Source organism: Aquarana catesbeiana, linkage group LG06, assembly GCF_042186555.1.
Source record: "Aquarana catesbeiana isolate 2022-GZ linkage group LG06, ASM4218655v1, whole genome shotgun sequence".
NCBI lineage: Eukaryota > Metazoa > Chordata > Amphibia > Anura > Ranidae > Aquarana > Aquarana catesbeiana.
In genome coordinates this window covers 418,154,357-418,167,811 of record NC_133329.1, presented here as the reverse complement: position 1 = coordinate 418,167,811, position 13,455 = coordinate 418,154,357, and the positions used below count along the sequence as shown (strand labels likewise).

At 48.6% G+C, this 13,455-nt stretch overlaps 1 protein-coding gene across 1 annotated transcript in view; it reads left to right on the top strand.

Moving 5' to 3' along the window:
* Nucleotides 1-13,455, top strand: part of DPP10 (dipeptidyl peptidase like 10) — a 286,712-nt gene that overhangs the window by 103,680 nt on the left and 169,577 nt on the right. The window contains exon 3 of the mRNA XM_073634583.1: nt 12,690-12,785. Within this exon, the coding sequence (XP_073490684.1) occupies nt 12,690-12,785 (96 nt within the window). The remainder of the gene's footprint in view (nt 1-12,689; nt 12,786-13,455) is intronic.

The following is a 13,455-nucleotide window of genomic DNA, read 5'->3' as shown; positions in this document are numbered from 1 at the left end:
TGTCTGTAAAGGGGCGCAGTTTTCCCATGTTTAGAACAATACCACAGCAAAATGACATTTCTAAAGGAAAAAAAGTACTTTAAAACTAAGTGTGGCTGTAATGTATTGTCGGGTCCCAGCAATATGGATAAAACTCATTGAGAAAAACGGCATGGCCCCCCCCCAAGCCCATTACCAGGCCATTTGGGTCTGGTATGGATATTAAGGTGAACCTAGCACCCAATCTTTTTTTTTAAATGGCGTGGGGGTTCCCCGGGCCCCCAGGCACTATATACTCTATACTATATGACCTGCCCTATATAGGTGTTGGTGGTACCAGAATACTGTAAGCCCTCACAGTTACTCTTGTTGGGCACAGGAATGGGCCCTGCATTGAAATATTATATCAAAAATTGTAATTACATGCCCCTGTAAAAACAGGGGCAGAAAAATTGGGCCTTGGGTGGTGGTGCGCTAAATCAGAAATATTGTTGGAAGCTAGCATCATCAAAATTGAGGAGGAATAGGATAGTCAGCATAGGCAGTATTCAAGGGATCCCACATCCATAGAAAATTCAATCAGTTACATCAGCATCAGGTGCTTGATAGCTGCTGATCCAAGACTGATTCATTTTTATGAATGTGAGCCCATCAATGGAGTCTGTGGACAGGCGCACTCTATGATCCGTTACAAACCCTCCAGCAGCACTGAATGTGCGTTCAGAAAGAATGCTGGATGCAGGACAGGCCAGTAGCTCAATTGCAAATTGAGCAAGTTCTGGCCAGTGGTCCATCCTCAAGACCCAGGAACCCAGTGGATGCTCTGTTGAAAAGGTCTCCAAGTCTGCTCTTGCCCCTAGATATTCCTGCACCATGTAATGCAGATGCTGGCGATGGTTGCTTGAACCGATCAGACCTTGGCGCTGAGGACTGAAAAATTGTTTAAAGGCATTGGTCAGCCGGCCACCTTCTCCACCACTCTTCCTCTGACTGAACGAAGCCTCAGAAACACATTGACCAGCATCAGGAAATTGTAACCTCCCAGGGTCTGGAAATGCATTGCACAAACCTTTCTTCAAGGCCTCCTAAAGATGTTTCATCCTCTGCTCCCTCTTTGAAGGTGAGATGAGTTCTGCAACCTTACCCGTAACGTGGATCAAGAAGGGCTGCCAGCCAGTAATGATCCCTTTCCTTGATACCAGGAATCCTAGGGTCCTTTCGCAGGCTTTGCAGAATCAGGGAGGCCATGCATCGTAAGTTTGCAGAGGCATTCGATTCTGAGTCCTCTGGGTCACTAAGAATCACATGATTCGTAACAACCTCCTCCCAGCCACATACAACTCCTTGGGTTTCTGGGGACTGAAAACCATCCCTTGAAGACTGCTGCTGAGTGTTATCCTCCATGTCCATGCTGACACAATCCTCCTCCTTCTCCTCCTCTTCTTCCTGTGTGTTTGGCGGGCCCGCAGGAATGCTATCTGGATAAAGGGGACCTTGAGAGGTAAGGAAGTCCTCCTCTTCCTCCCGCTGTTCTGCCTCAAGTGCCCTGTCCATCATTCCACAAAGCGTGTGCTCCAACAGGAAGACAAGAGGGACAGTGTCACTGATGCATGCACTGTCACTGCTCACCATCCTTGTGGCCTCCTCAAATGGTGACAAGACAGTGCATGCATCCTTGATCAGTAGCCACTGGCATGGTGAAAAGAAGCCAAGTTCCCCTGACCCTGTCCTGGTGCCATACTCACACAGGTACTCATTGATGGCCCTCTGCTGTGTGTGCAGCCGCTGCAGCATTGCCAATGTTGAGTTCCACTTGGTGGGCATGTCATAAATGAGGCAATTGGTGGGTAGGTTGCATTCCCTTTGAATGTCAGCCAGCCGAGCACTGGCTCCCTAAGCGTTCAAGGGGCTATGCAAGCAGTCAGGCTAAAAAATCCTATTCCGTGCTTCAATTGGTCTGTCTAGGGGACAGGAGCCATTCTGTCAGCTCTGCAGGGGCAGGCTCAGAGGTGGTTGACACTACGCCAACTTGAGCCAGGAATGGTTGTATGCGGCAATGGCACCAACCTTCTCTCCGCCTTTCGACAGGGAAACTTGACACATGTTCCATGCTTGGCTCACATCCTGAATTTGGTGGTGCAGTGTATCTTGACCATGTACCCAGGCTTACAGGATCTCCTGAGGCAGGCCAGAAAAGTCTGTGGTCATTTCCGCCGGTCATACAATGCCAGTGCTTGGCTGGCTGACATTCAATGGGAATTCAACCTTCCCACCAATCGCCTCATTTGTGACATGCCCACCAGGTGGAACTCAATGTTGGCAATGCTGCAGTGGCTGCACACACAGCAGAGGGCCATCAATGAGTACCTGTGTGAGTATGGCACCAGGCTAGGGTCAGGGGAGCTTGGCTTCTTCTCGCCATTCCAGTGGCTACTGATCAAGGATGGATGCACTGTCCTGTCACCATTTGAGGAGGCCACAGGGACGGTGAGCAGCGACAATGCACGCATCAGTGTCACTATCCTCTAGTCTTCCTGCTGGAGCACATGCTTCGTGGATTCATGGACAGGGCACTTGAGGCAGAACAGCGGGAGGAAGAGGAGGACTTCCTTTCCTCTCAAGGCCCCCTTTATGCAAATTCCATTCCTGCGGGGCTGCCAAACACACAGGAGGAGGATAGTGTCAGCATGGATGTAGAGGATAACACACAGCAGTCTTCAAGGGATGGTTTTCAGTCTCCAGAAACCCAAGGAGTTGTACAAGGCTGGGAGGAGGTAGCTACGGATAATGTGATCCTTAGTGACCCAGAGGACTCAAAATCTCATGCCTCTGTAAACTTACGCTGCATGTCCTCCCTGATTCTGCAAAGCCTGCAAAAGGACCCGAGAATTTGTGGTATCAAGGAGAGGGATCATACTGGCTGGCAACCCTTCTTGATCCATGTTACAAGGGTAAAGTTGCAGATGCTTGGCTCTCATCCTCCCTTCGCAGAGGGAGCAAAGGATGAAACATCTTCAGGACGCCATGAAGAAAACTTTTTGCAATGCCCTTCCAGACCCTGGGAGGTTACCATTTCCTGGTCCTGGACAACATGTTTCTGAGGCTTTGTTCGGTTAGAGGAAGAGTGGTGGAGAAGGTGGCCGGCTGACCAATGCCTTTAAACAACTTTTCAGTCCTCAGCGCCAAAGGCTGTTAGGTTTAAGCAACTATCACCAGCGTCTGCATTATATGGTGCAGGAATATCCAGGGGCAAGAGCAGACTTGGAGACTTTTCCCACTGGCTTCTTGAGGATGGACCACTGGCCAGAACTTCTCAATATGAAATCGAGTTACTGGCCTGTCCTGCATCCAGCGTGCTTTCTGAACAGACATTCAGTGCTGCTGGAGGGTTTATAACAGATCAAAGTGTGCGCCTGTCCACAGACTCCATTGACAGGCTTACATTTATCAAAATGAATCAGTCTTGGATCAGCAGCTATCATGCCCCTGATGCTGATGTAATGGATTGAATTTGCTATGGATGTGGGATCCCTTGAAGGCTGCCTATGCTGCCTATCCTATTCCTGAATCTTGATGATGCTAGCTTCCAACAATATTTTTGGTTTAGGGCACCAGCAACACCTACGGCCCAATTTTTCTGCACCTGTTAAACAGGTGCATGTAATATCAATTTTTAAAATAATTTTTAACAGCAGGGCCCAATCCTGCACCCAACAAGAGTGACTGTGAGGGGTTACAGTGTTCTTGGTGACCTTTGGCCTGGGCTCGTGTGTGGATGGGACCCTCGTACAAACCACAGGGACAGGAGGCACAGGAGGAGCACTGCCAGGCAAGTCTCCAGGGAGAGGAACAACTGGTCGCAACCAGGAGGGCTGCACAGACCTGAGAGAACTGGGAAGGCACGCCTGAGATGAGTGGGAGGATCCAGTCTGGGATGGGTGCAGAGCCAGAGGAATGGACTGTGGTGTGATGGGCAGTGGAGAAGGGCAGCTGCAGCCAGGAGGGCTGGCAGGGCCTGAAGATGGCTGACTGGGATCAGTAGCCGCATGTAGGACAGCAAGCACCAATGACTTTCTATCTGGCTACACTATAGGGGCCCATGGTCCCTGCCTGTAAAGGGCAATTGCTAAGGCCTGGCTAAGTCAGTGTCAGGCTAACCACACAGTACTAGCTGTGCCTGAAAGCTCATGCAAGTAGAGTGCTGGAGGAGCTGAGGAGTAATAGTCTGCAGTAAGAGTTGTGCTGGAGGAAGAGAGGCCTGTCTATACCTGAGAGTATAGACATTGTCCCAATTGATCGTTCTAAAATTCACCAATTGATTGTTCTAAAATTCACTGGGCATCCCATACTTCCTATTCCCTATCCAAGTTCAATCCCCTCAATTAAAATAAAAACAAGGATAATGGATTGTTCGTTTACCCTGGAGTGACTGAGGATTGAATGCTGGGAGGGTGACAGGTGGGCCACAACACTCAGCAGCCCCTACGGGGTATATACAGTATCTCACAAAAGTAAGTACACCTCTCAGTGACATTTGTGTAAATCTTTTCTTCTATCTTTTCATGTGACAACACTGAAGAAACGAAACTTTGCTACAATGTAAAGTAATGAGTGTACAGCTTGTATAACAGTGTAAATTTGCTGTCCCCTCAAAATAACTCAACACACAGCCATTTTTAGGCCTGTAAGTACACCCTTTTACACACAGCCATTAATGTCTAAACCGCTGGCAACAAAAGTCAGTACACCCCTAAGTGAAAATGTCCAAATTGGTCCCAAAGTGTCAATATTTTGTGTGGCCACCATTATTTTCCAGCACTGCCTTAACCCTCTTGGGCATGGAGGTCACCAGAGCTTCACAGGTTGTCACTGGAGTCCTCTTCCCCTCCTCTATGATGACATCACGGAGCTGGTGGATGTTAGAGACCTTGAGCTCCTCCACCTTCCGTTTGAGGATGTCCCACAGATGATCAATAGGGTTTAGGTCTGGAGACATGCTTGGCCAGTCCATCACCTTTACCCTCAGCTTCTTTAGCAAGGCAGTGGTGGTCTTGGAGGTGTGTTTGGGGTGGTTATCATGTTGGAATACTGCCCTGCGGCCCAGTCTCTGAAGGGAGGGGATCATGCTCTGCTTCAGTAGGTCACAGTACATGTTGGCATTCATGGTCCCTTCAATGATCTGTAGCCCCCCAGTGCCGGCAGCACTCATGCAGCCCCAGACCATGACACTCCCACCACCATGCTTGACTGTAGACAAGACACACTTGTCTTTGTCCTCCTCACCTGGTTGCCGCCACACACGCTTGTCACCATCTGAACCAAATACGTTTATCTTGGTCTCATCAGACCACAAGACATGGTTCCAGTAATCCATGTCCTTAGTCTGCTTGTCTTCAGCAAACTGTTTGCGGACTTTCTTGTGCATCATCTTTAGAAGAGGCTTCCTTCTGGGACAACAGCCATGCAGACCAGTTTGATGCAGTGTGCGGCGTATGGTCTGAGCACTGACAGGCTGACCCCTACAACCTCTGCAGCAATGCTGGCAGCACTCATACGTCTATTTCCCAAAGACAACCTCTGGATATGACGCTGAGCACGTGACCTCAACTTCTTTGGTGGACCATGGCGAGGCCTGTTCTGAGTGGAACCTGTCCTGTTATACCGCTGTATGGTCTTGGCCACCATGCTGCAGCTCAGTTTCAGGGTCTTGGCAATATTCTTATAGCCTAGGCCATCTTTATGTAGAGCAACAATTCTTTATTCAGATCCTCAGAGAGTTCTTTGCCATGAGGTGCCATGTTGTACTTCCAGTGACCAGTATGAGAGAGTGAGAGCGATAACACCAAATTTAACACGCCTGACACCCTCCTCTCCCTTCTCCCACTGGATCCTGATCTGCTGCTGGGCAGTGACCACCGCCTTCTTAATCTGGGCCTCCGGAACTGCTGCAGGTGTGGGGCAGAGGTCTTGGACCCTCTGTCCAGTTGTCAGCGTTTCAGCTGGAGAAGTTTCATATAACTCCACAGATGCTGCTGGCAGGAAATCCCATGTCCCTGTCAGTGTTGTGGGAGAAAGGCAGACTGCCCCTTCTTTCAGGAAGGCCGAAGCCGCTGTTGGTGTTGGGCAGAGCTCAGTGATTTTTGGCCCTGATGCCAGCTCAGCAGAAAAGTCTATTAAATCCCCAGTCTTTGGAACTGGTGTCTGGGGATAGAGGTTTACCATCTCCTGTCCGTAGAATGAAGAAGATGTTACTGGTGCTGGGCAGAGGTTAGCAGAGCTCTGTCCTGTTGTTAGCACTTTAGTTTGAATTTCAGTGATGTTACATCCTTCAATGAAAAGTCAATTAAATACATATTTTCTGTGATCTGTGGCTGGGGAGTGAGGATGGCTTCCTCTTCTCCCGAGCCCTTGAACTGCAAATGGGAAGCTGAGGAGGCTGCTCCAACTCCCATACCCTTATCCGGCTGCTGAACGAACGTGTTCCTCCATCCAAGCTCGTCCTGTGCAAAAACAGGTTTGTCCAGATGAGTTAAAATTTACTGCATCCAGCATAAGAGCTCTGCTTCCATAGCTGGAGGTGGAGGTGAGCAAAAGCACGCTGTTCCTCTGTCCCATTGCCGCCACTTCAGCCATGATTTTAGGACTGTCGGCTGGTATTTATGGATAGTCTCAGGCAAAGGGAGCCTGTCTTGCTGCTGAGCAGAGTCTTGTAGCTGTCTGTGGGCGATCTCCAGCTCCCATTCCTGAAACTCGAAATATTCCTGTGCCCAGAGCACTTCCGAGACAGTCTTTGGTCTCTATATGCCATGATTTTCTCCAAACGCCACTCCAAATCGCTCCCAATGTCAGCGTCCATGATCAGCCTCCAGTACAACAGCCCCAGGCCACTGTAATCAAAGCACTCCATCGGACTGTCATCTGTTGTCCATGTGCACACATTTGGGCTACATACCAGTGGAGGGTTCTGTAGTTTTTGTCTAACCACATCTCTGCCTGGACCAGCCTCCTTACCTCAGTTGTCCACCCCTTGTTCGGTTGTTCCCCCAATAACAACACTCGTACTTCGTACTGTGACCAGTACCTTATGTGGATGGGGGGAGAATTTTTCACTGGTGGTGCTGCTCGTGAGCTAGCGCTTTCTTCCAGAGTTGCCGGGGAACAGAATCACACCATCCCAGCAGGACCTGCATTGACACTGGTCCCCTGTGCTGTATCTGCATCTCTCGCAACCTCTTTTCGAATTTCTCTTCCATGGCGGCTGGTATCTGTACCTCTCCTCTTCTGCTATCCAGACCTTGGATCCAGGTGGTGGTTTGGATGTGTTCACAGCAAGGAAGCATCCCACTGCTGCCACCAATGTGACGGACCCTCGTACTCAAGAGTACCAGCACGATCCATGATCCCTTAGCCCACCCAGTCGAGACATCAGTATATGGTGGTAACAAACAAAAGACTGTTTATTCAAACACAGGTTCAAAGAGATATATACAATCAGGGGACAAGCCCCCCTTCTTTACATAATGACACAGGGTGGGGTAAACTTTACCTCCTCCAGTAACATGACACACAGGTATAGTCAACTTTCCAACAGTAGACCGTCTTTAGGAGGGGCTGCTGGAGAAGCATCTAATAACTGACAGGGGGTTTCATTAACATTCAATGTAAAAAATATATCCGCGCTGCCCTTGGAGATAGCAGCTAACACAGCAATTAGATAATAGCAAAAACAACAGGAAAACAAATAGTGTAGCGCTCTGTGAAAAAAAGAATAAACTTAACGTGATACAACTGAATATGAGTAGTAAACCCAAATACTCTCAATGTTAAAAAAAAGAATAAAAAACATAAACCTATGTGATGATCCGTGCATACAAGTGATTAAATGTCCATGAAAAATCAAAAACAAAATAACACTGTTCAGAAAAAGTTCAAAGACTTCATGTTGATATCCAAATGGTGAACATGGATGTATGACTGACGTGAGGGGAACCACCACCGATAAAAATAAGGCTTACCAAAGTGTTTGAACCCAAGAGAACATACATTCTATGAGTCAAATGGGCTTGTGTTGTGTGAACAACAAATGTGGATGGGTGCTTGGAATCTCCAAATCGCTGAACCAGGAACGCCCAACTATCCGCAAGGTGAGGGGGTGTCCTTACAGGATTGTTTCATGGGAGACGGTGGTCAGATATCCATAGATGTAGTGAGGGTAGTTGTAAGAGAGGAGAACAGAAAGGGCCACATAGCGTGATTCTGTTTAAAATAAAAAGAATTTTAATGACGCTAGAACACTTACATTTAGTAGATCAAATAAGCGCTTTAAAAACAAATGGTGGCAGTGGAGTCCTCACGGGCTTCTTCCCATGCAAAAAATGCATTGTGTGCCAGCACAACTCTGTAGGGAAACGCAAGACGGTGGAATTTACATCTTCCACTACTAATAAAAAATATTCCATTAAACAGTTTTGTACCAAATATGTTGAATATTTGATTACCTGCCCTTGCGGGGAACAATATGTGGGCCGAACTATTCACACTTTCTCGACCAGAGTTGGTGAACACATCACTTTGATCAAAAGTGGTGATATAAAACATTCCGTACCCAGACATTACAAATGACATCATAATCGTAATCCTAAGGGAACACAGTTCATGGTTATAGACAGGTTTATCCCCCATGGAGAGGTGGGGCTATGACCAGGGTGTTTCCAGATTGGAGACCTTCTGGATTTACGAGTTGCAGTCTCACTCTCCATTCGGTTTGAATGTGGAGTGGGACATCAACTCTTTTATTAACAAAGCATAGAAGCATCTGGATGGTCTTTGGGCTCTAGGCCTCCATTTAACTGTTCATACACTTCTCTCTATTTTTGTTCTTTTTTTGTTTCATTCTGTTGCATATTGCTGTAGTCCATTTGGGTCGTATGTATGTGTACATGACCCTACATGAGAGTCCACCTCACGGGTGTATATACAAATACATTTTTTAATTTTTAATATTTTTGTTCTCCCTTTCTAAATTTTGCAGGAAGATCTGGTTGATTTATTCGACCAGATACTTCCCTTCTTTTTAAAGGGCGGAGTGTTGTATATTTATCAGTCACATTTACTATCAAACTGTATTTTTTATTTCATTGAATTGCACTATACAGTGTTCTTAGGTCTTGGTTGGTTACACCCCCCCCCCTTTTTTAGATTTCCTTTGTGGAGAATGTTAATGTACCAACTGTTGTTCATATTTAAATAATGTGACCCATGTCTTTTACTCAGATGGCGTCTCTTTGTTCTCTACAGAGGAGCGCGATCTGTAATTTAATTCATTTCTTAAATGATTTTGTTTCTGTACATAATAATATGCTTTAATAGATGGCTTTTAAATAAATGGGACATCACAATTTGTGCTGTGTAATTGCGCCGTCTGGAATGCACATTATCTACGTTCACATTGAGGGACTATTTCCCCTTCCTGGTCAGCCGTGGAACGCACGTTTGTTGTGCTTTTGAGGCGCGTAACGTTATTGCATCACACGTCGTCTCTTGGCGCGATGGGTGGATTATTTCTCTTTCCTGGTTAGCCATGGAACGCACGTTGGTTTTGCCTTTGAGGCGCATGATGTTATTATGTCACACTGCGTCCCTTTGGCGCGATGGACGTTCTGTACTGCGTTCCGCCTGAGTGAGGCGTGACACACAGATAGCTCTCTTAAATCGAGGCTTTCAGTGCAGACAGGTTGTCATGAGCCGATTGTGGATTTTTATATATATCTGGAGAGCTGCAGTGGAGGGACACAACAGACGATGTCTTGGAGACGAAACGCGTAAAAAAAAGGGAAGGACTCCACTGCCGCCATTTGTTTTTAAAGCACTTATTTGATCTACTAAATGTAAGTGTTCTAGATTCATTAAAAATTCTTTCTATTTTAAACGGAATCACTCTATGTGGCCCTTTCTGTTCTCCTTGGGTTCAAACGCTTTAGTAAGCCTTCTTTTCATCGGTGGTGGTTCCCCTCACGTCAGTCATACATCCATGTTCACCGTTTGGCTATCAACATGAAGTCTTTGAACTTTTTCTGAACAGTGTTATTTTGTTTTTGATTTTTCATGGACATTTAATCACTTGTATGCACGGATCATCACATAGGTTTATGTCTTTTATTCTTATTTTAACATTGAGAGTATTTGGGTTTACTACCCATAATGACTTGTATCTCATTAATTTGTAAGACAATCTACATAGACAAGTACATCCCATAATAGGTTGCTCCCAAGGCAGACAGAAACAATAGAACAATGGGATACAGCAACACCTCAAATGATCTAGTAAAAAGTCTACAACAGTCTATATGACCAACCTAATACAATATTCCAGCTGTCTGAAAGGTGGAATTAATTCTTTCAACACAAACCACACATATAGAACCCGGGATAACGGGTACCACCAAAAGCTGAGTCCGGTGTGGTTGTACAGTGAGTCTGGTTAGTGCAGACCCCACTGGGGTTCCCGGTCACCCTGCGCCCCTATTAGACACAGAGTGGCTTACACATAGGGGGGGCCGGGGAGCTGGACAAGGAGTTTCCCGACCTCTCCAAGGTAAGCTGAGTCCCACAGTCCCCCCAGACACGTGTCCATACAGTGTCCCCCCAGACACGTGTCCATACAGCGTCCCTCCAGACACGTGTCCATACAGCGTCCCCCCCAGACACGTGTCCATACAACGTCCCTCCAGACACGTGTCCATACAACGTCCCCCCAGACACGTGTCCATACAACGTCCCTCCAGACACGTGTCCATACAACGTCCCCCCCAGACACGTGTCCATACAGCGTCCCTCCAGACACGTGTCCATACAGCGTCACCCCAGACACGTGTCCATACAACGTCACCCCAGACACGTGTCCATACAGTGTCCCCCCAGACACGTGTCCATACAGCGTCCCTCCAGACACGTGTCCATACAGCGTCACCCCAGACACGTGTCCATACAACGTCCCTCCAGACACGTGTCCATACAGTGTCCCCCCAGACACGTGTCCATACAGCGTCCCTCCAGACACGTGTCCATACAGCGTCCCCCCCAGACACGTGTCCATACAACGTCCCTCCAGACACGTGTCCATACAGTGTCCCCCCAGACACGTGTCCATACAGTGTCCCCCCAGACACGTGTCCATACAGCGTCACCCCAGACACGTGTCCATACAGCGTGCCCCCAGACACGTGTCCATACAGCATCCCCCCAGACACGTGTCCATACAGCGTCCCCCCCAGACACGTGTCCATACAGCGTCCCCCCCAGACACGTGTCCATACAGCGTCCCCCCCAGACACGTGTCCATACAACGTCACCCCCAGACACGTGTCCATACAGCGTCCCCCCCAGACACGTGTCCATACAGCGTCCCCCCCTCTCATATAGAGAAGACCCCGAAATATTCAGCATTTGGATCTCTGCAGGTTCTCTGGACATCTTCATAGAATGTTCCTCGGGAAATGATTCTCTATATTTGGTTGGATAAATTAGATGTATTTATTTCCTGTGGCCAGCAGGTGGCGAATCCGCTACTCAATGATACCAAATGTTTGTTTTGAAATTATGGAGATCGGTGAGTGTGCTGATCGATCGGAGTGCGGTGATCGGTGAGTGTAGTGATCGGTGTGCGGTGATCGGTGTGCGATGATTGAGGAGTGTGTCGATCGATCGGTGTGCGGTGATCGGTGTGCGGTGATTGAGGAGTGTGTTGATTGATCGGTGTGCGGTGATCGGTGAGTGTAGTGATCGGTGTGCGGTGATCAGTGTGCGGTGATTGAGGAGTGTGTCGATCGATCGGTGTGCAGTGATCGGTGAGTGTAGTGAATGGTGTGCGGTGATTGAGGAGTGTGCCGATCGATCGGTGTGCGGTGATCGGTGTGCGGTGATTGAGGAGTGTGCCGATCGATCGGTGTGCGGTGATCGGTGTGCGGTGATTGAGGAGTGTGTCGATTGATCGGTGTGCGGTGATCGGTGACTGTAGTGATCGGTGTGCGGTGATCGGTGTGCGGTGATCGGTGAGTGTAGTGATCGGTGTGCGGTGATCGGTGACTGTAGTGATCGGTGTGCGGTGATCGGTGTGCGGTGATCGGTGACTGTAGTGATCGGTGTGCGGTGATCGGTGTGCGGTGATCGGTGAGTGTAGTGATCGGTGTGCGGTGATCGGTGAGTGTAGTGATCGGTGTGCGGTGATCGGTGTGCGGTGATTGAGGAGTGTGCCGATCGATCGGTGTGCGGTGATTGAGGAGTGTGCCGATCGATTGGTGTGCGGTGATCGGTGAGTGTAGTGATTGGTGTGCGGTGATTGAGGAGTGTGTCGATCGATCGGTGTGCGGTGATCGGTGTGCGGTGATCGAGGAGTGTGCCGATCGATCGGTGTGCGGTGATTGAGGAGTGTGCCGATCGATCGGTGTGCGGTGATCGGTGAGTGTAGTGATCGGTGTGCGGTGATTGAGGAGTCTGCCGATCGATCGGTGTGCGGTGATCGGTGAGTGTAGTGATCGGTGTGCGGTGATTGAGGAGTGTGTCGATCGATCGGTGTGCGGTGATCGGTGTGCGGTGATTGAGGAGTCTGCCGATCGATCGGTGTGCGGTGATTGAGGAGTGTGCCGATCGATCGGCGTGCATGGTGATTGGAAAACATGACCGTCCTCCATAACTCTTCTCTTCTCTTCCAGATGAAGTGACCAATTCCTCGGACACGATGGTGACGTTGGACGATCTGTTCAGTAAGGAATTTTCGGTGCACGATCCAGAAGCGCGATGGATTAACGGTAAGATTTACCGAGAGTCGCTGAGAGGATCGATAGTGCGGAATATTGATGATATATTGATTATCAGGGAGAGATATTCACAGGATTGTCTATGGGAGAAAGCCAGACATGGCCGGGGAAGGGGGAGGGGAAGGGGGAGGGGAGGGGGAGGGGAGGGGGAGGGGGAGGGGAAGGGGGAGGAGTCATGGAGGACTCTCCTGACAATTAGAAGGTTTTGATGGTTTATTGGTTGCCGGTGTTCTGTCAAAAGAGCCAACTCATCACAATCTGCGATGACGTCACTTCCGGAGACTCTCCAGCAGCAATAACTGCAGATTTCAAAGACTTGGCTGTTTTAACAGAACAAAGAGTAAAAAAGTCTCTGCCTTGGAGGCGGCCATGTTGTTGGTTAGTAGCGGGTGGAACGGCAATGTCCGCTCATTATATAGAGAACCGTAATATATACACTGCCAAGTCATCCAAATCTGCAATGACACCGGAAGTGACGGCATTGGAGATTCTGACGAGTTGGCTCTTTTGACAGAACACCGGATCGGTAGACAAGACCAATCCCCCTGCACAAGGAGAGAGCAGAGTTGTGGGAGGGGCCATCAGGCTCCACCTACTGCAAAAAACTACAGGAGGGGGCGGAGACAAGACCAATCTCCCTGCACAAGGAGGGAGGACAGCA